Source organism: Python bivittatus, unplaced genomic scaffold, assembly GCF_059951505.1.
Source record: "Python bivittatus isolate LINGU-HERP-01145 unplaced genomic scaffold, Pbiv_v1 ctg000700_np1212, whole genome shotgun sequence".
Taxonomy (NCBI): domain Eukaryota; kingdom Metazoa; phylum Chordata; class Lepidosauria; order Squamata; family Pythonidae; genus Python; species Python bivittatus.
This window is the reverse complement of record NW_028277098.1, coordinates 64,983,510-65,002,761: the sequence shown is the minus strand read 5'-3', so window position 1 is coordinate 65,002,761 and position 19,252 is coordinate 64,983,510. Positions and strand designations below refer to the sequence as shown.

Sequence of the window (19,252 nt, the reverse complement as noted above, 5' to 3'; positions counted from 1 at the left end):
AAAAAAAGACACCTCCAAGAAGAGAAGCCACTTCTTAGCTTGCTGAACTGACTTCCTGTGCTCATTGTCCTCTCAACCTCCCCTGTCTTGTCCCTGACCCTAAAATGTGTCTTAGATCCTTCTAAAAAATGCCTGTCTCTTTGTAGTTTCCCTGTTGGGGAGAAATGCTCCCAAGGCTTAAAGGAGAAACCATTCAGTGGATTTATTTAACAAGTCTTGTTTTAGACAGAGCTTGTTGAATCTATTTAAAAAGAAAAAAAGAGAAACAAAAACAATAAAATCAAATTGTTTACAAAGTCTGTATTGGCACTTTGGGGATTGCTACTACTGTATAGCCATTCTTGTCTTGCCAATTCTCCATGGGTATATGAGTGCTGGAGGAACTTTAGGTTTCTGGAATCTCCATTACCTGAACATAAGAGAAGGTTTAGATGTGTTACATGCCTGTATACAGGGCAGATGTGGAAACATGACCAAGATTCTTGGGTTTTGCTGCACATACTTCATGAGAGGGGCAACTGCTCACTTCAAGACCAATGCCATATTCTGTTCGAGCCTGAACAGTGGAGTTCACAAGAAGAACATTAGTTGTTTTCATTCTGCTGTGCTACCTTCTGATACTTTTTGTCACCCCCTTTTACATGCATATGGGCCATGTAGTCCAGCAAAGAGATTCTCCAATTAGAGTAATCTAGTTCACATTATTGAATACTGAGTGCTAATGAAGTCATGTAAATGACTTGGTGGTGTTCATATTTACAGCACAGTATAAACAGCAGAATATACTGTTGTGAAATCTACTATTCAGGATTAAAGTGCAGCTGACTTGGTTGATTTAAAAAAAAAACTCCAAAATAATTACAAAAGGACATGATTGGGGTGTGAACCCCTGTGGGTTTGAAGAAGAGGTCTAATTCTCTCCTTCCCCACCTTCCTGCTCCATTTGCAGGGCTGTTTATTTAAAGCCACAGTTGATAACTTTCTTCAAACTGCTGAAATAGAAAGTGGATTTAGAGTGATTAGAAGGGAAAGGTTACACTTCCATCCCATGAAGGATAGTCCCAATCCAAATCAACATCTCTGCTTACTTTGGTGTAAAAAGAGTAAGAAGCAGCTGCACATTTCATAATTGTCATAAAAGCATAAATATATAGTTTGCTGTTGTGCTGTTGAGAAAATGCATTTTTTAAAATTATTCTCATTCATGCTAATGTAAAGGAAATTGCTTTGATTGGTTTTTCCTCATTATTCCATGCGGGGTTTTTATACTTACCTTAGTGACCAAGAAGATGTGTGCATATGAATATTCTTTTTTTCACACTCTGGTCATCTCTCCAGTGTTTTACAGCTTTTTGGGTTTCTCACACTTTAGCTCAATTCTACAGAAAGAGATCTTCAGAAGACTTCTCCTACGAACTTTTTAGCAAGGCTAAGGAGGAATAGAGAGGTGTACAACAGAAAACTAAAATACCAGCACCCTCCACCTTTCAGCATGAGCTAAAAACTGCACCAAAAAAAAAAAAAAAGTTAAAGTATTTTAATTGTAAGGAATCTCTTAGACTTGAGACTTTTTTTGTCTTCTTTTGTAATGGAAGAGATCTTTGGAGAAATTAGAAGACCACTTTTGACATGTTATAGCATCAGATACAGCTTTTGGATTAGATGGTAGAGCAGTATAATCTTTCTTTAGAAATGTGGCTAATTGAGATACTTAAATTTTCAGTATCAGTTGACTCAGACATGCTTATTTGTGGATTGTATAGCCTTAAGATTTTGGAAATGTCATCTGTGGTTTAAAGGCAAGGAAGTTAGTGTAAAGGAAGATTAAGCAATATATCCGAGCAATCTGGGAGATGTTTCTGTGATCCAGTAAATTCTCTGCAAGCAAAGTATAAGATTAGTGTGTTCAGAGTATTTCAGATGCATTATCTCTGTAATCCTTGTCTGAGTTCTTCAAAGTCAGATCACTGTTATTATACTTAAAATGGGAGAAAGCCAAGTATTGCCATCCACCCATTCTGATGCCTACTCTTACCATTCCTGTGTTGCACCAGTTGTGATGCCTACTGTCATCATTCCTCATTTCCAGGTGAGTCTGGAAAAATTATTTTAAAATTCCCACAGAAGCCCTGAGTGGGTTTTGTTGGAAATCTAAAATAATGCTTCCTAGCAACCCAACATTCTCAGGTAAGCATGCAGCTTTCTATGGCACAGACATAAAAGATCTGTTGATGAGAATCCTCTAAAATCCAGAAATCTATGGGGTAATTCTGGGGGGGGGGGATCACTCTAGATTCTCTTGGACATATAGATCTTCATTAGATTAAGAAGTGCTTCAGATTTGACTGTAAAAAGTGCTGTGGAGTGTTTTCTCAGGTTCAAGCAGCTGACTGCTGCAGCCTGATTCAGAAAAAGATATGTTTGTATAGGAAGTTGCAGACTGGTGCCACGTGTACAACCCTGTGTCTTGCAAGACGGCTTGCAAGATTCTGTTATTATGACCAGTCTCAGTCAGAGTAGCTTTAGTTTTCCTGTGGAATTGATTTCCTGGTCTGGTCCATCTGGTGAGGCTCACAACAATCGTGCAAGTCTTATTGTGCTGTAATTCCTCCCCCTTCTTTTACTCCAGTGAATTAGGGAGGTGTCTGTTTTCTGTCTGTTGTGGACTTAAGATATATTTCACCCCTCCTCCTTTTGGTGACTGAGCTTGCATATCTCCATTAAGGTCCTCTTGGTTACTCTCTTCAGGGAGGGACTTGGGGAGAAGTTGGAGAGAAGACTAGGATATCGAGACTGTGATGGGCAGAGGGAGATATGGCAGGGTCCTTGGGGTGGGCTGCCTTCAGAGAAACTGCTGGATTTCTTCTTTGAGAGCAATCCCACTATTCAGCCCCAGGATCCCCCCTCAGGGCCAGGCTGTTGGATGCTTGGTGGGCTCAGGCTCCAGCTGCTGTTGTTGAATGCCAGGTTGGCCTACAATAAATAGGTCCTCATCCACAATTCAGTAGCATTTGTGGCAGTTGACCTGGCTTGCATTATCAAAACCTGGGTGGCACAGGAGTGAAAGGGTCCCCTCTTGAAAATATGCCCACCTGGGTTTTGAGCCTCACAACTCTGGGTCGCAGTTATAATTCTGCAAGAAGTTGATGATTTGGGCTTCAGTGAGCACCAGGTGTGCTAACTCTACCTTTCATTGCAGAATATATAATCAGTTTGATTTCAGTTTGCACATCTGGTGTTGTTCATGTGTAAAGTCAACTTTTAGCTTGTGGGAAGAAAGTATTTGCTATAAACAATGAATTTTCTTTGCAGAACTCTTCTGGCTCCTGCTTTATTTCACATTCTGAGGTCAGATATCTCATTATCTCTGATGCATTTTTATTTCCAAATGTAGGATTACATTCTCCTATTATTAGCATGATGCCTTTTTTAGCACTGTATCAAGTTCCAACTTCCATTTCCTTTGGATCTGTGATTGGAGCATAGACCTGAATCATAATAATATTGTTGGGCTTGCCTTGGACTTAAATTGAGATCATTTTATCATTTGGGGGTAGGGGGGTATATCTGAGCACTGGTTTTTGACACCTTTTTGTTAATAAAGATTACTAATGAATTTGCCTTCACATTCTTGTCTGCAATAGAAGATATACTGCTCCTCTGATATGAAATGACCCATTTCAGTTTGTTAATTCCCAGAATGTCAGTGTTCAGTCTTGACATTTCTGCTGTGACAACATCATTTCCTTAGTTCATGATTGTAATATTCCACATATCAGTGGTGTGTGTGTGTGTGTGCTTAGATAGATAGATAGATAGATAGATAGATAGATAGATAGATAGATAGATAGATAGATAGATAGATAGATAGTTTTATCCTGCCTCTATTATTTTTATAAATAACTCAAGGTGGCGAACATACCTAATACTCCTTCTTCCTCCTATTTTCCCCACAACAACAACCCTGTGAGGTGAGTTGGGCTAAGAGAGAGTGACTGGCCCAAAGTCACCCAGCCAGCTTTCATGCCTAAGGTGGGACTAGAACTCAAGTATCCTGCTTTCTGGCCTGGTGCTTTAACCACTAGATTGATATCTATCTATCTATCTATCTATCTATCTATCTATCTATCTATCTATCTATCTATCTATCTTTGCTGCATAGAACTTTTATTTTGCCTATGGACACATCAGCAGCTAGGCATCTTTAATCCATCCACATCCTAAGCAACAGTGCTACTCATAGCTGCTCTTGCTCTTTTCCAGTAGATATTTTTCATTGGGGCAGGGGTGGGGAGCTAATCTTGTAGTATCTTGGCAGAAATCTGGAAGTAGTTGCCATTTCCTTCTCTAGTGAATTGCATTTAGACTAAATGTTAACATTTACTATATCTTCCTTCAATATCTTGTTCACAGAGTAATAGGGTACATATCTTTACTACTACTTCCTTGAAAGCCAAATTGACTTGACACTTCCAGAAAGTTGACTGTCTCTGCTGTACACTGCTTCTTAACCTACTTTGCATCAGAACTGCTGAATCACAAAAATAAGGTTATTGCAGAAGGTGATCTTTATCTTGAAGCACTAAATCTTATACTGTGACTTGCCGTATTGTACTTTCAGCTCCTTTCTGCTTTTCTTCTAGCCTGAGGGACAGCTCTAAGCTACAGGTTTGAATTAGGCTGAGCTGATGCTGCAGGAAGCAATCAGATTCCAACTGAGTCAATTCATTCTGTCTTTCTAAGAAGGATAAACAGACTAACAAATGCTCTTCTGATAAAACTCATCTTATTATTACTGTGCAGGAATTCTAGAAATATAATATGAGAGTCCCATGTCCCATGTGTTACTGAACATGGTAATTTAGAGCTAGAAAAGATATCATATCTTCATCAAAGGAAAAGGTAAAATATGGCTTTTAGTTAGGGAAAATAGATTACTAAAGTGGAATAGGAAAGTTATAATTACAAAGAGAACAATTGAAATCTACAACAATGTTGCAGTAAGGAACGTTCTTCAGGATCCCAGTCATTTCATCCCAGGACTGCTTAAAATACTTGCAGGCTTTGTTTCTGTTTTTGAGAGGGGAATATGTTTTATTTTGTAAAATTTGCAGCTCAGTCCTGGAGATATTCCTTTCTTGTGTATTCAGGTGCTGTTTCACGGCATAACCGATGGCACTCACTGCTGGTAAGTGATAGAGGGAATAATCAATAGAATTTGTTTCCTCCTAAAGAATGCTGGGAATTAGGCTCATATGATAAAGTTGATTTCTGATAACGCTCAATTTGCTGTTACAATGTCATGATATTTTAAGATATTATAATTGTATCAATGTATTTGTGGCTATTCACTATGACAACTAAATGGAACCTCCATTTTCAGCACTAGAATGTCTCTATGTATCAGATGCTGTCAATAAAAATAGCATTATTTTCATATCTTTGTGATTTGATCTAGTGGTATCAGTTTGGTCCTGCTGGAAACAGAAACCTGGATTAATCTTTTCTCTCTGTAATAGTGAATAGTTAAGAAGATGAAAGCTTTTTCTATAAGATGGTGTAAACTGTGGCCCATGGAACATGTGAACCCCCAGCCCTATTTTCAGAGCTTCCCTAGATGACACTGCCAAAATTGGCTGCAAAATAATCAATTTGCAGCTTGCGATTTCTCAGAATTTTTGCATAAACATAAGGAAGAAAGGAGAGTTGCTATTGCATTAGTATAATGGCACCAACTTTCTACTCCATTTGTATGCTATGTACCTATCAACTATTATCTTCAGAAAAGGTCACATTCACAGGGCAAGTGTGGAAATGACTAGGCTTTATGGAAGCTGCAAGTTGGAATTAAAAGGAATGTTGCAGTGTGGTGATCACCTGTTCAGTTGACAGAATTTTTCTTCCCTTGGTTTTCTGTTTCCTTTTCTCCGCAGAATATTATGCACCCCAAACATATTGAGACTCTTTTGGGCTGTTGGAAAAAAGTTAATTATTTAGGTTTTTCCCCCTGAATACTTTTGTACTTCTATAACCTTGAGTTCTCCGAAGCCTCTTGCACAATGATAATGTCATTTTGGCTGCTTAATAATTCCCAGCAGAAACATGTGCAAGTGAAAGAGAGAGCGAGTTTCTCAGCAATTCAGTGTAGTTCCCACTTGTAAAATGTAGCATACAAAGGACTGGAAACTGGTGATATAATTTTTCAATACAGAAAATTGCAGTAATTAGAAATAGAACTGCTTTTGTCTTGATGAAATACTACCCATATCAAGGACCCTAGTGGTTATGGTGGTAATAATCATAGAATAAAAGTTTATAATTTCTGTTGCTTTTATGGCCATACAATTCCATGAACCAAAACTTAAATCATCACAGTGAAAACAAACAAATGCACACTCCCACCCCCACCCCCAAGGAATATGAGAATATATTGGAACCATCACTCAGATAGGAAGCTTTTTTGAGTACTTTTGTTAAAGCATATTCACAGGATTAAGTTAAAAGAAGTTCTAATTTCTGCTTGGCTACTATTGTTCTGTAAATAATATTGGATAACTGCATTCCAAAGTGTTTCAGGTAAGCAACTTCTTGGGTGAAAAAGGGATTATGATGCATGAAGCATTTCATCTTATTTGTCTTATTGTTGTTTTTCCTTTGTATAGCTTGAGGAAGGGGGTGGATATTTGTGGAGAAAACACAGAGACACACAGAAACATATCTGGCTTTGAATAAGTTCATGTTCCAGAAGGGTGATTAAAAGACTCTCTGATATAAGTTAGCACTGTACAACCAGTTTTTTTCTAGGGCAACTTCCATTTCCTAAGGAAATCCTAGCCTTATGATATCTCATTCTGTTTGACATGGCTACTTTTAAATGAGAAAAAGTAGGAGAAAGGATCTGGAAGAGGTCCAGTTCTAATCTCACCTGATTTAGGTCATCAGTTTAGCATATCAGACACACAACTACATGAACATGTGGTAGCTGACTGATAATTGTAGCCAAACTCAACCTCTTGGGACTATATAGACATATCCACTTGTTTTCTTCACAATATGGATATAGTCATTACCTCTTTCTCAGATGGATGTCCTGGTAGTCTCCCAACTAAGTATTAATCAGGCCTAATTCTGCTTAGCTTTGTTGAGATCAGTCAAGAACAACTAGGTTCTGCCATCTGCTAAGAAAAAGGCTGTTTTAAATGCCTTAATTTCGGCAAGTAAAAAGTACCTATGCATGCATCCTTCAGTATCTGAGTACACACATCTGGGCAACCTATCTCAAATATCCAGGGTACTGGATTTGAAGATAAATTTGCTTTGCATATGAAAATCTGGTATAATTGTTGTATTTGCAATAATTATAACCTTTAACTGAGCCCTAAACTTTAAGTTACTAGAAATAGATGCAGTGAGTGCTGTATAGACCGGCATCTGAGCATGAAAACTGATGTCCATCACCACAAAACTGAGAATCATAGCACTTTCTGATCTTGCCTAAATAGCACTTTCTTTTGCATGAATCCTGCAAATGTTTTTGATATGAAGACTTCAGTGCAGCTGCTAAATTCAACCCTTGCAATTAATGTTCTTTCAGACAGGTATGATGCCCAGCTGAATGGCCACCCTACAGATAAAAAAAGGATGCAAATTAGTATTAAAAGAACCATACAGTGCTTGCCACAGACTGCTGTGACAGCAAGAGCAGAGTTTGCAGCTAAGAGCACAGCATCTTAGTAATTTGCCACTTCTTCTGTCTTTCAATTTGATTTTTGCAGACTGGTTTGCTTAATTTATTTCCCTTAGTTCATCTAATTATTAGGTAGAAAGTATTCTTGTGCAGTCCTGGAGAGACTCCACTATTTTCCTTAAATTATTCTGGTACTGATACATATTAATTTGGATAAACCTGCTCTAGGGGATGAGTAGGGGAAAAATACAATCTTGGCAGATGGTCACAGAACTCAAATCACAACCATTTTTAGTTTGAGCACAAAGGTGGGGCAGGAAGAGCAATACGTAATGACAGATATTAGGTCTTCTAACAGGGGAAAGAGTTTGGTCTCTGTGTGGGAAATCTTCAGTGCATCCTTTTACAGGGAAGGACCATAGGGCAGGCAAAAGATACCTTATTCAATCTCAACTGAAAGGGCCTAGGTAATAAGAATGGAGAGACCCCTGGCACTATCACTAACACGTTAACGTTTGAATAGCTACTGTAAATATCTAACTTTGTGGACTAATGCATTGTCTTGTTAAGAACAGCTTCATATGTTCATATGATGGTGCTCATGTAGTGCAGCTAAAGTTAAACATCCTTAGGAAGAAGAAGAATTACTTGTCTAGAAGTCACCTAAGTAGCTCGGCTGAAGTTGGCCTTGGCATCTCAATAAACAACCTCCGATGTATCTTTTCTAACCATGCAGAGATTAACCAACATTAGAAGTGCAAATTGAAGATCTCTTTTCTGAGAGAAATGAATGCCAAATAATAGAGATATTACTGAGTGTCCTTGATCAATATTGTCCTCTCCTCACTTTTTATTGGAATAATAACAAACAGCAGCAATGTTCTTATATCCTTCCAACAACCCAAAACTCTGCTTGTACTTTTCACTGCTGCCGTGGAAGAAGAGAAACTTGGCAAACCATTATAGGCTATTCAGCAGCAGCATTTTTCACTTCACTCAGTGACCCTTTCCTAGATAGGTGCTTGTTAATGAAAGCTCACGCAATATGCTTAACAGACTTTTAGATGTTATATGAAGGTTTTGTGTGGGCAATTTGGGAGTCGAGAAGTTCTGATTCCCGTGCCTGCTTGACTGCATATTTGTGAGTGACTGATGCATATTTGACCTGCCCCTTGATGTAGACTATGTCAGCACCCTATGGACTTGCCAATTACAGATAGTGCAAATGCAGCCTAAGGCATCAAATTTCCTGTGCATGTGAATACGGTATATAAAACCCGCAGGTACTGCAGATAGTTGGGCTAGCTCTGCTTTGGATATCTTTCTCTTTAATTAAATTGTAATCCACCTGGAAAAAAATCCTTCTTGCAAAAAAAGGGGGAAAAAACACACCCGCCCCATTTGAGTTTTTAGATCTGATGACTGGGTAGATGAATCGTCTGCAAAACATTTTTGTTTTTAAAATCATGGCTCAAAGTGTATCACGAGCAGTTAAATTGTGTAATAATTAATACATAGATGCAGAACAGAGCATGAAAGCGTGCACTGCTTACCCAAATGGGAACCTTGCTTATGGGTGTAGAAATGTCTTTGATTTATTTCAAAGAGTCTTTAATGGAAATGTCTGCTTCAATGGTAACTCTAGGATGAGATCCCTCTAATCTTTTGCTCTGTGCATTTTGTTCTTTTTCTTCCTTTCTGTAGAACCATGTAAGGAAAGCTGCTGTGGCTAGAGACGCACACAGGGAGTTTTGAGATATATGCTCCCTTTCTTCCTTGCTCTTCTCCACAGGATGGAACAGAGAAAGCTCTGGCCTCGGACATGGGACTCCGATGGCTGGTCAGTGGCCTTGGTGTTTCTTTTCTTAGTCTTTTCACAGAATATCAACAGCACTCCTGTCTATAATACATTTCATCCTGAGAACCGTGACTGGACTTTCAATCACTTGACAGTGCATGAGACCACTGGGGCAGTCTATGTAGGAGCCATCAATCGGGTTTACAAGCTGTCTGGAAACTTGACTGTCTTGGTAGATCACAAGACAGGACCTGAGGAGGACAACAAGTCCTGCTACCCACCACTTATTGTACAACCCTGTACTGAGATCTTGACTCTGACAAACAACGTTAACAAACTGCTGATCATTGATTATTCAGAAAACAGGCTGCTGGCCTGTGGGAGTCTCTATCAAGGAGTCTGCAAATTGCTGCGCCTGGATGACCTCTTCATCTTGGTGGAGCCATCTCACAAGAAAGAACACTATCTTTCCAGCGTTAACAAGACTGGCACCATGTATGGAGTTATAGTTCGTTCTGAGGGAGAGGATGGGAAGCTGTTCATTGGCACAGCAGTGGATGGTAAGCAGGATTACTTTCCCACTCTCTCCAGCCGGAAGCTGCCACGTGACCCAGAATCCTCAGCGATGTTGGATTATGAGCTCCACAGTGATTTTGTGTCATCCCTAATCAAAATCCCTTCAGATACACTGGCCTTGGTCTCTCACTTTGACATCTTCTATATCTATGGATTTGCCAGTGGAAATTTTGTCTATTTTCTGACTGTCCAGCCAGAGACTCCTGAAGGCGTGTCTATCAATTCAGCTAATGACCTTTTCTACACATCTCGGATTGTGCGTCTCTGCAAGGATGACCCTAAGTTCCACTCTTATGTTTCTCTGCCCTTTGGTTGTGTCAAAGGTGATGTGGAATACCGTCTACTACAGGCAGCTTATCTTTCTAAGCCAGGGGAGGTGCTTGCCAGATCCCTGAATATCACTGCCCAGGACGACGTCCTTCTTGCCATTTTTTCCAAAGGACAAAAGCAATATCACCACCCCCCTGATGATTCTGCTCTTTGCATCTTTCCCATCCGTACTATCAATGCCCAGATTAAGGAACGGCTACAATCTTGCTACCAAGGGGAAGGCAACTTGGAACTCAACTGGCTGCTAGGGAAAGATGTTCAATGTACCAAGGCGGTAAGAATGATCACTGTATTTTAAATAAACTTACTTTAGAAAAAGGTATGGAAAATATTAGCAGTAGCAATGTTAGAAATTCTGGAATCTAAGAATATTCTTTGGCAAGTAGCTTGAGGAGAAATCCTCTGAAGGAGAAAACAGATATAAGTGCTAGCTCAGGTCTTGACTTATCTCAGGACAATGTTTTTTCAACATGTTTTCAGGTAGGAGGTAAAAAGACTACTGCTGAAGTTTCAACTTGACTTACCCATTATGTAGAATAGGTATGAATGGGAATGTTCAAACATTTTCCCACTTACAGGTGTTTCTGCCTGAAATTGAAAACTGTAATTCATTCATTTATCGTGATAGGTGATTTTTTTTAATGGCTAAAGGTCATTTTGTTACTAAAGCAATGGGGGACAAAAGAAAAAAGTAATTGGTTTGAAGATTCTCTCTCTCTCTCTCTCTCCCTCCCTCCCTCACTCACTCCCCTGTGGGTGGTATGCGAGATCTGGGAGTCTGAGGGTTCTGCACAGTATTGTAGCTGTTCCCGGCACTGCACTCTTCTAGACAGAGAGCTCTGATGTTGTTCCTGGGATCTGTTAGAGCCACTCTCCCAGCTTAGAAGTCACAGCCCTGAGTGCTCATATCACCACTGGGACCACTTTGGCCTTTACTTTCCACATCCTCTCTAGCTCCTCCTTCAGGCCCTGGTATTTCTCCAGCTTCTCATATTCCTTCTTCCTGATGTTGCTGTCACTTGGCACCACTACATACATACATACATACATACATACATACATACATACATACATACATCTATCTATCTATCTATCTATCTATCTATCTATCTATCTATCTATCTATCTATCTATCTATCTATCTATCTATCTATCTATCTATCTATCTATCTATCTATCTATCTATCTATCAAAGAAACTCAAGATTCCTGTGAACAAACTTCAAACATTATTGACAATTGTAATGACATTTTATCCTCTTGGTCTTGATTAATACAGCTGCCCTAGGATGATAAATACAAGAGAATTGTGACCGTCTTGCCTTGGTCAGAATAAAAACAAATAGATTTCTAGTATCATAGCATATAAAGAAAATGGAGTGGTTCTTAGAGGCATTGCTTTTAATGTTTTACATGCATGCAGCCTGACTGCACTCCTGGAATAATCAATAGTGTTAACATGAAGTTCCTTCACTCGTATTCTGCTTTTGTGCCCCTCAAGTATTTGGTTGATGGGGAATGGGGAATAGGATGCTTAACAAGACAGACTGATTAGGCAAGGAGAGTTTTTCTACTGGTTGTTTAGGATAGCCTTCTCCAACCTATTGCTCTCCAAAATATTCAACTGCATTTCCTATTACTGACAGCAAGTATAATCTAGTCTAACACACTTCAAATGCAGTAAGATAGTTTGTTTACAGCATTCTGGTGGAATAAAATGATGCAGTCATCCCTGCTGCTATTCCTCCAGTTGCCTTGTCCCTAACTAGCTCCTTGTTAGAAAGGCTGTCAGAAAGAATGGAATGTGAATGCTTCTTATCAAAGCCGACTGTTGTGTGGGATGGAATGGGCTGTTTTTAGGAAAAGACAGAACGGCCACAAGAAGAAAATCACAATTTGTTTTCTTCTTCAGAGTTCAGGGACCTGGATTACTTTTAACTTGCCACTAACCATCAAGTCATTCTTCTTTTGGGATGACTGGGAAGAAACAGGAAATATATTATTGCATTGCTTTATTGCTGATGCTGGTTTATATTGTATAATTATATTTATTTACCAGTACTGCACTTAATTATTAGTATACACAAAATAAAAATTACTCCTCCTCCTCCCTGGCTTCAGCCATCATATCTCTGCTAGATTCCTCCCTCCCTCCCTCCCTCCCTCCCTCCCAAAGCAGAATGAGTAAAAAAATATTTGCTGCATCTGAATAGGGAGAATCAAATGTAATTGTGAAAATGACAATAATAAACTAAAGTCAGTTTCAGTTGGATAGATACTTGGCTGAATCTTGGACCTGCTGAATCATGGAAGTAAAATATTAAGTAGGGATATAGATAGAAAGACCTGTTCATGGATGTGGTTTAGGGTGAAGCATGCACCTTTGGCTTCTCATAAGTGCAGGGAATGACATCTGAATCAGTTCTGGACATAATTCTGGGATTATTTTAATTTCTACACCCAAAATAATCCACTTATTTTATGCAGTCTTCTTGATGACTGCATAAGTATGCACTGTATACTTACAACAAAGTGGGAGAAGAAAAGTGTATAGAGGTTTTTTCAATCATTTCAGCTTTTGGGTGGGTAACTTTTGGATTTCAGTCCAGTTGATACTTCTACAGAATAAAGTTTATGGGACTGAGGGATTCAGCTGCATATTAATCAAATAGGTGATAGAATCTGTTTTCTTCTGAAGACCATGAAATATAATAGGTAGGAATCTAGACAAACATTGAGGGTTACCCAAGAGTACTTTAGAAAGTAAGTCTAGATTTTCTGATATTTAACAAAACAAATTGCTCAGAGGAAACATCAGATGCTGGAGAAGTTGCTGCTGTTTTGTTTTTGTTTTTTCCCCTGCCATCTCACTGTTTTTGTCATTTGCGATAACAGTTTTTTGTAATAAATTTTATTAAAGGTTTTACAAAGAACATAAAAACTAATACAAACTAATAAAGAATAAAAAGAGCAAAGAACATTTGAGATAATAGTTTTTAACCCTATAATCTTCTTATTAGGCCTGTGTAAATCATTTGATGAGGCACTCCTTTAGATTTGCTTCTCACATCTGCAAAGCACAGAAGACCTTGTGAGACCAACCAAGTGGCTGAGCCTTTCATTGATTTTTTTCACAACACTAAGGAAAGCCCAAAGAGGTACTTCACCAAACGACATGCACAGGCCTGATTCTTATGCAATTTTTGGCAGCCCAGCATTCATTCCTAGTGCAGATTTTGTGAAAACTGTATACAGTGTATTTGTCATCACTCAAACTCAACCTCACTGAAGTTGAAATGTGAGAACTGGCTGACAAGCTTGAATGAATAGAATCCAGTGAATTTAATCTAGGGACACGAAGGTCAGTCATGGGTTTTTGAACCCACTGAAGGCTGCAGAAAACTAAAAGTCTAAAGGGTTACAAACCAGAGCTGTGTTATCAAAGAGGTAAATGCTGAGATGTTTGCATGCATTATGAACTTCTACATGTGATGTGAGTAGCTCTGTAAAGGATCTTACAAAAATGGGACACAGTGAACAGAAACTTAAATATAAGCCTTTTAAGATGCCTAAAATAGAAACAGTGATACAGAACACTTCTGGGAAAGACTTTTCTTTGGGGGGGGGGTGCAATTATTCTGAGCCAAGCAAGAGATTTTAGTAGAAATTCTTATGTAATTTTCTTCTATCTGAAATGCTTCCATATAGTCCTATTGCTGTTTTTTTCTTACAACAAACAGAAAAATAAATGGATCATAACAGAAGAAAATATCATTTGCACTTACCTCTTTCCCCATCATCTGAACTAGCTGGCAACCATTTCCAGAAGATGACATTGCCCTCCACTGATCTTCCTCTTGCCCTTAAAGCAGCCTCGATGTCATCTGTTTCTGGCCACCAGAAATGCTTGCAAGCCATTCAGACAACAGGGCAAGAGGTAGGTGTAGATACAGCCAAAGAAAGCAATGCAAGACAGAGCCTTTAAGCTTAGTACTAGGAGTGCATCATGTCAAAAAACTGATTATTTCAGATTTCAGACTCCATAATGTTGATTATACTTCAGATGAACAATGGTCTGTCAGATGTTACTTACAATTGTTCAAAATTTCTACACCAGTTTTTCCATCTTGTTGTCTTCCAGAGACATTGGGACCAATAGCCATGTTGGCTGGGAATTCTAAGTGTTGTGGTCCAATATCATGGAAGAAACCACATTAGGAAGCTGGTCTACTGTTTGCTGATCTTTGTGTCTAAATATTTCCTCCCTTTCAGCCAGTTCCAATAGATGACAACTTCTGTGGATTGGACATTAATCAGCCACTGGGAGGCTCCATACCAGTAGAGGGAGTGACCCTTTACACATCCAGTCGTGATCGGATGACTTCTGTTACATCGTATGTCTACAATGGCTATAGTGTGGTGTTTGTGGGTACCAAGAGTGGCAAATTAAAGAAGGTAAGACAACTCTTTACTGTTCGGCATTTCACTTCTCTATGGGTATTGATGTTAGAGGTTTTACAACATTTTATTTTGAATATTTTCAACCACTATTCAGTTCATTTATTTGTTAGATTTTTATCCTGCTTTTATTTTTGGTCAACTCAAGATGGCATGCGTATCTAATGTTCCTGTTTCCTATATTCCACATGACAACTACCCTGTAAGGTGGATTGGGCTGAGAGACAGCAACTGGCTCAAAGTCACCCAGCTGGCTCTCCTGCCTAAGGATGTTTATATTGCTTTAGAGAAGTCTTTCTCAACGTTTTTATCCTGGAGGAACCTTTAAAATAATTTTAAGGTCTCAGGGGCCCCGGCATAAAAACCAAAAACTTCACAAAACAATTTACTTTTAACCTATTCAACCCATGTTTACAATATTTACAATGCTTACAACAACAACAACCACAAAGTAGCAGGCTGGCAGCTGAGTTGCAGCATAAAAATTCCCACCATTGTGAGTGCTAGCATTGTGTGGCACATAAAGTTCAAATAAGATGTTTATTTTATTTTATTCAGTCACGATCTCTCATGGAACTCCTACCAAACCCCAGTTGAGAAAGGCTGCTTTAGATTATTTTTCCAAAGAAAAAGAGAACTGAGAATTTTGGACCATGTTTTGAGAATTTGGCATGCAGTGTGGTGTTTTTGTTCTTACCTTAACTTTGAAGTAACTGAGGAATGTGCGATTCTTACATACCTTTTTTCTTATTCAAATCATCTCTCCAGTCAGCCCTGACTTCCCTGGTTTCTTATGCTTCCATTAAATCCCCATATCATAAGGATCCATGGGACTTTTTCTGATCAGGAAGCAGGGGCAGCCAAGGAGGATGAAGAGTGATGGAGAAATATGTAAATTGAAAGCAGCAAAAAACAGGCATTGAAGATATATGAAAGTAAGGGGATACCAAAAGCCTATGTTATATAGGAATTAAACATTCAGATTCTTGTGGTTTCAGGTTTTGTTTTGTTTTTTAAATAAAAATACTCCTGGGTTAATGGTAGTTAGTATTTTGCAATTCCAGTTACATTTTTAAAAGGCAAATTTATTTTTGTGTACTATTTAAACATGATCCCAGTTTGATTCTATGTCAGCTTTGGGGCACAACATTTTTCAGGGCTATCCCAATTATTTGCATTGGTTCTTTTGAAGACACATACTCTTACAACAACTGTGTTAATGTGATTTTTTGCTGAAACAAATAGCTTTTGAAAAAGTGGCTTTCATTGGAGTAAAAAGATATTCTTTATTTTTTATTCTTTATTCATCTGTCAGCATATGAGGGAACAGAGCAGTGAGAAGATTCAATTTATATTCCTCCTGGAATTATCACATATTCTCAGAAAATTTTTCATAATGTCCTTTTGTGGCCTTTTGACAGCATAGTATTTGTGGATTAGTTTGTAAATTTGTATCCAGAATACAGCATGCCTTAGTCAAATACTTTTGCAACAGTAATCAAAACTGCCATGTATTATAATAGTAACTGAAGGCCTTTGACAGACAAAATATACTCTTACGAGAAAAAAAAAATCAAATGTGAACATTTAAGAAATAAACATTAACATATCTGATATCAATATACTATGTAACTACTTCAAGTAATACTGGAACAAACAGCTGCTAGAATGAACTATGGAATTTGGTCAAATTCTTGAATAAATGTGGAGAAATAAATAAATAATATAGAAATTCCTTTGTTAGGGATGCATTTTAGCCTGTATACAGTGCCCAGAAGCCTGAGCAACAAAAGTAAAAGAAAAACTGTATAAGTAATAAATCAGTAATTTTATTTTCTACTATCAGAAATCAGTTAACTGGCTTTTACACTAAAAAGATTCTGTTCAAGTGGAGAGAAACATACAGCTTTTCCAGATTTTCAGTATTAAAATCACATTTGGATACTTTCATATTTCTGTAGAATATGGATACAGTAATTAATCTCTTCTGAGTTATCATCTATAGATGTTTATCAAAATCTAGAAAGAAGACAAATTCTTACATTTCATTTTTGCTTTTTAGCAACTCCCTTGTAATTTTTAAGAGAAATATGAGTCAATTGGCAAGGGTAGCCTTTCAAAGGCCATAGTCTAACACAGGCAGTGCCGTGCTACCCTCTAGTCTTGCTGCTTGCCATTCTGCCCTTTCTATGGACTTTCTCCTGTGACTGACTCATTAGATAAAATTCCTTATAGCCTGCATTACAAAAGCAGACTGCTTGCCCAAGGGGCATTCTACATTCTTTTGCCTTAAACAAAGGCTTCCTTTTGTGAAAATAGGGAAGCTGTGATTCATTGTGGCTTTTTCTTCACACATATTCATGGTAAAGCAGTAAAGCTCTGTGGTAAATTAGATGTTCATGTAAATTTAAACTTTCCATTCCACTGAGTGTTAACAGCAGCTTTAGTTTTGAAATTGGTGATTTTAACCAGTCATGGACATAACCTCACTGCTGAGTGATATCATTTCCCATTTGACTGTTGAAAATGCATCCTGATACCCCAGATCATAAGCAATGATAATATTCTCTTAGGAGTAAAAGAAGGGAATAGGACAGTGATTTTCAGCTTTGTTTGCCTCCTAGTACAGGCTCCATGCCCCTAAAAATCTGCTCTGGAGAGTTGGATAAAGTTTCGAAAATCACCATTGTATAACAGCAAAGAGATACAGAAAACTCTTAACTCTTTGCTTCTATCCAGAGTTCACCTGGATTTTTGCAGTCCAAATATGGTAGTGCTAGAGTTGCAAAACATGCTGGAACAACATATGAGGTGAAATGAGAAGTTACAGAAGGAAGGAAGGATGATCAAATGTAATGAATTAACTAATTAATGTAATGTAATTCATTACATTACCTAATGTAGTGAATCTTAGCTAAGAAGCTAGGCACATTATGGCTGAGTTCGCACTGCATGCTAGGCCATGATTTGTTTGGTCACAACTTATTAAATAAACTATAATTGGCTGGGCTCACACAATATGCCAAGATATAAGCCATGGTTTCCAAACCACAAATCTGTGTTCATATGACATGTTAGAGCAAAATCAAGCAAACCCCATTATGGCAGTGTTGTATGAATCCTGCCAACAGATTTGCTTTCCAGTTGTGTCATCATGTGAATGTATAGTCATAAGTATGTTTTAGTCTAGGAAAGCAGATCTGCTCTGTCTTTTTTTAACCACCATCCCAATAAAATCAAGTGATACCAGACTAAATGTTTACAAGATGGTGCATGAGATCAATCCCACATTGCATAATTAAATTGTGTGTGTGTGTTTAAATAGTGCAATCCTTTGCATGATTATTCATAAGCAAGACCAGTGTGTTCCACTGGACTTAATCTCATGCAATTGTTAATGTATATTTGTACAGAATTTGTCTCACTGTGTTCAATTAGCCTACAATTTTATAGACCCATTTCCTGAAAATATTTACACTGAATAGGCAAACATCTGAAGTGTTGATCTCTGGCTTAATTTCAAGACTGTAGATGGTTTGTCACTTCATAATCGTTGTGTTTCCAGTAATGCTCTTAATATTGACCACAAATACTAGAACTACTGTACAGTGCTTAGTTATTGGTTTGGTAAGTTCTTATGTAATTCATCTTTACTTCTTTGTCTCTATATTCTGTTTGAAGCAACATTTTTCAAAGGTATGCTAATTAAACAGTGTGTGGCATCAGTGTATGTGTGGGTGTGCTTAGGCTACTGCATTTTTGGCTGGAAAAGCTTTACTTTAAAATGCTCTTAAAGAAAGTAGCTTGTATCTGAATTTTGATTATTTAATGTACCAAGGGAAATTGTGTTCTATTAATTATGTAGGATTACTAAAGGAATGTTCTTTTTGGGTTGGTTTAATCCCTGATGGCATTTCTATAGTGGAGGCTTTTTTCAACAGATGCATTTTTGATGCCAAGTAGATTTACAGGAATTAGGCTGCTTTGCTGCATTTATAGAGTCATGTAGGGTTATCACATCTGGGTTGCAAAACTCCAGATGACCACTAGAGTTTTCTGTACCCCTTTACAGATATCTAATGTTGGTTTGAATGTTTGCAACCCAGATATGGAAGCCCTAGAGCAGTGTTTCTCGATCTCAGCAGCTTCAAGATGTGTGGACTTCTACTCCCAGAATTCCCCCAGCCAGTTGAAGTCCACACATCTTAAAACTGCTGAAACCAAGAAACACTGTCCTAGAGTAATATATAAAAAGAAGAGATGTGTATCAGTGTTAATACTTTCTACATTCCAGAGGTCAGAAAATATTTGTTGGAAATCAAAATTCTAAAAATTTAAACAAAAATGTTTTTATTAGCACAGGTGTTTAGCAGAATTATTAGGAGTGGGGTGGGATACCTTTCT

At 38.1% G+C, this 19,252-nt stretch overlaps 1 protein-coding gene across 2 annotated transcripts in view; it reads left to right on the top strand.

Moving 5' to 3' along the window:
- PLXNA2 (plexin A2) overlaps positions 1-19,252 on the top strand; it is a 459,753-nt gene that overhangs the window by 35,148 nt on the left and 405,353 nt on the right. For both annotated transcript variants that reach the window (XM_088153293.1, XM_088153294.1), the window contains exons 2-3: positions 9,392-10,665; positions 14,663-14,845. In XM_088153293.1, the coding sequence (XP_088009419.1) occupies positions 9,448-10,665; positions 14,663-14,845 (1,401 nt within the window). In that variant the 5' untranslated portion in view covers positions 9,392-9,447. The remainder of the gene's footprint in view (positions 1-9,391; positions 10,666-14,662; positions 14,846-19,252) is intronic.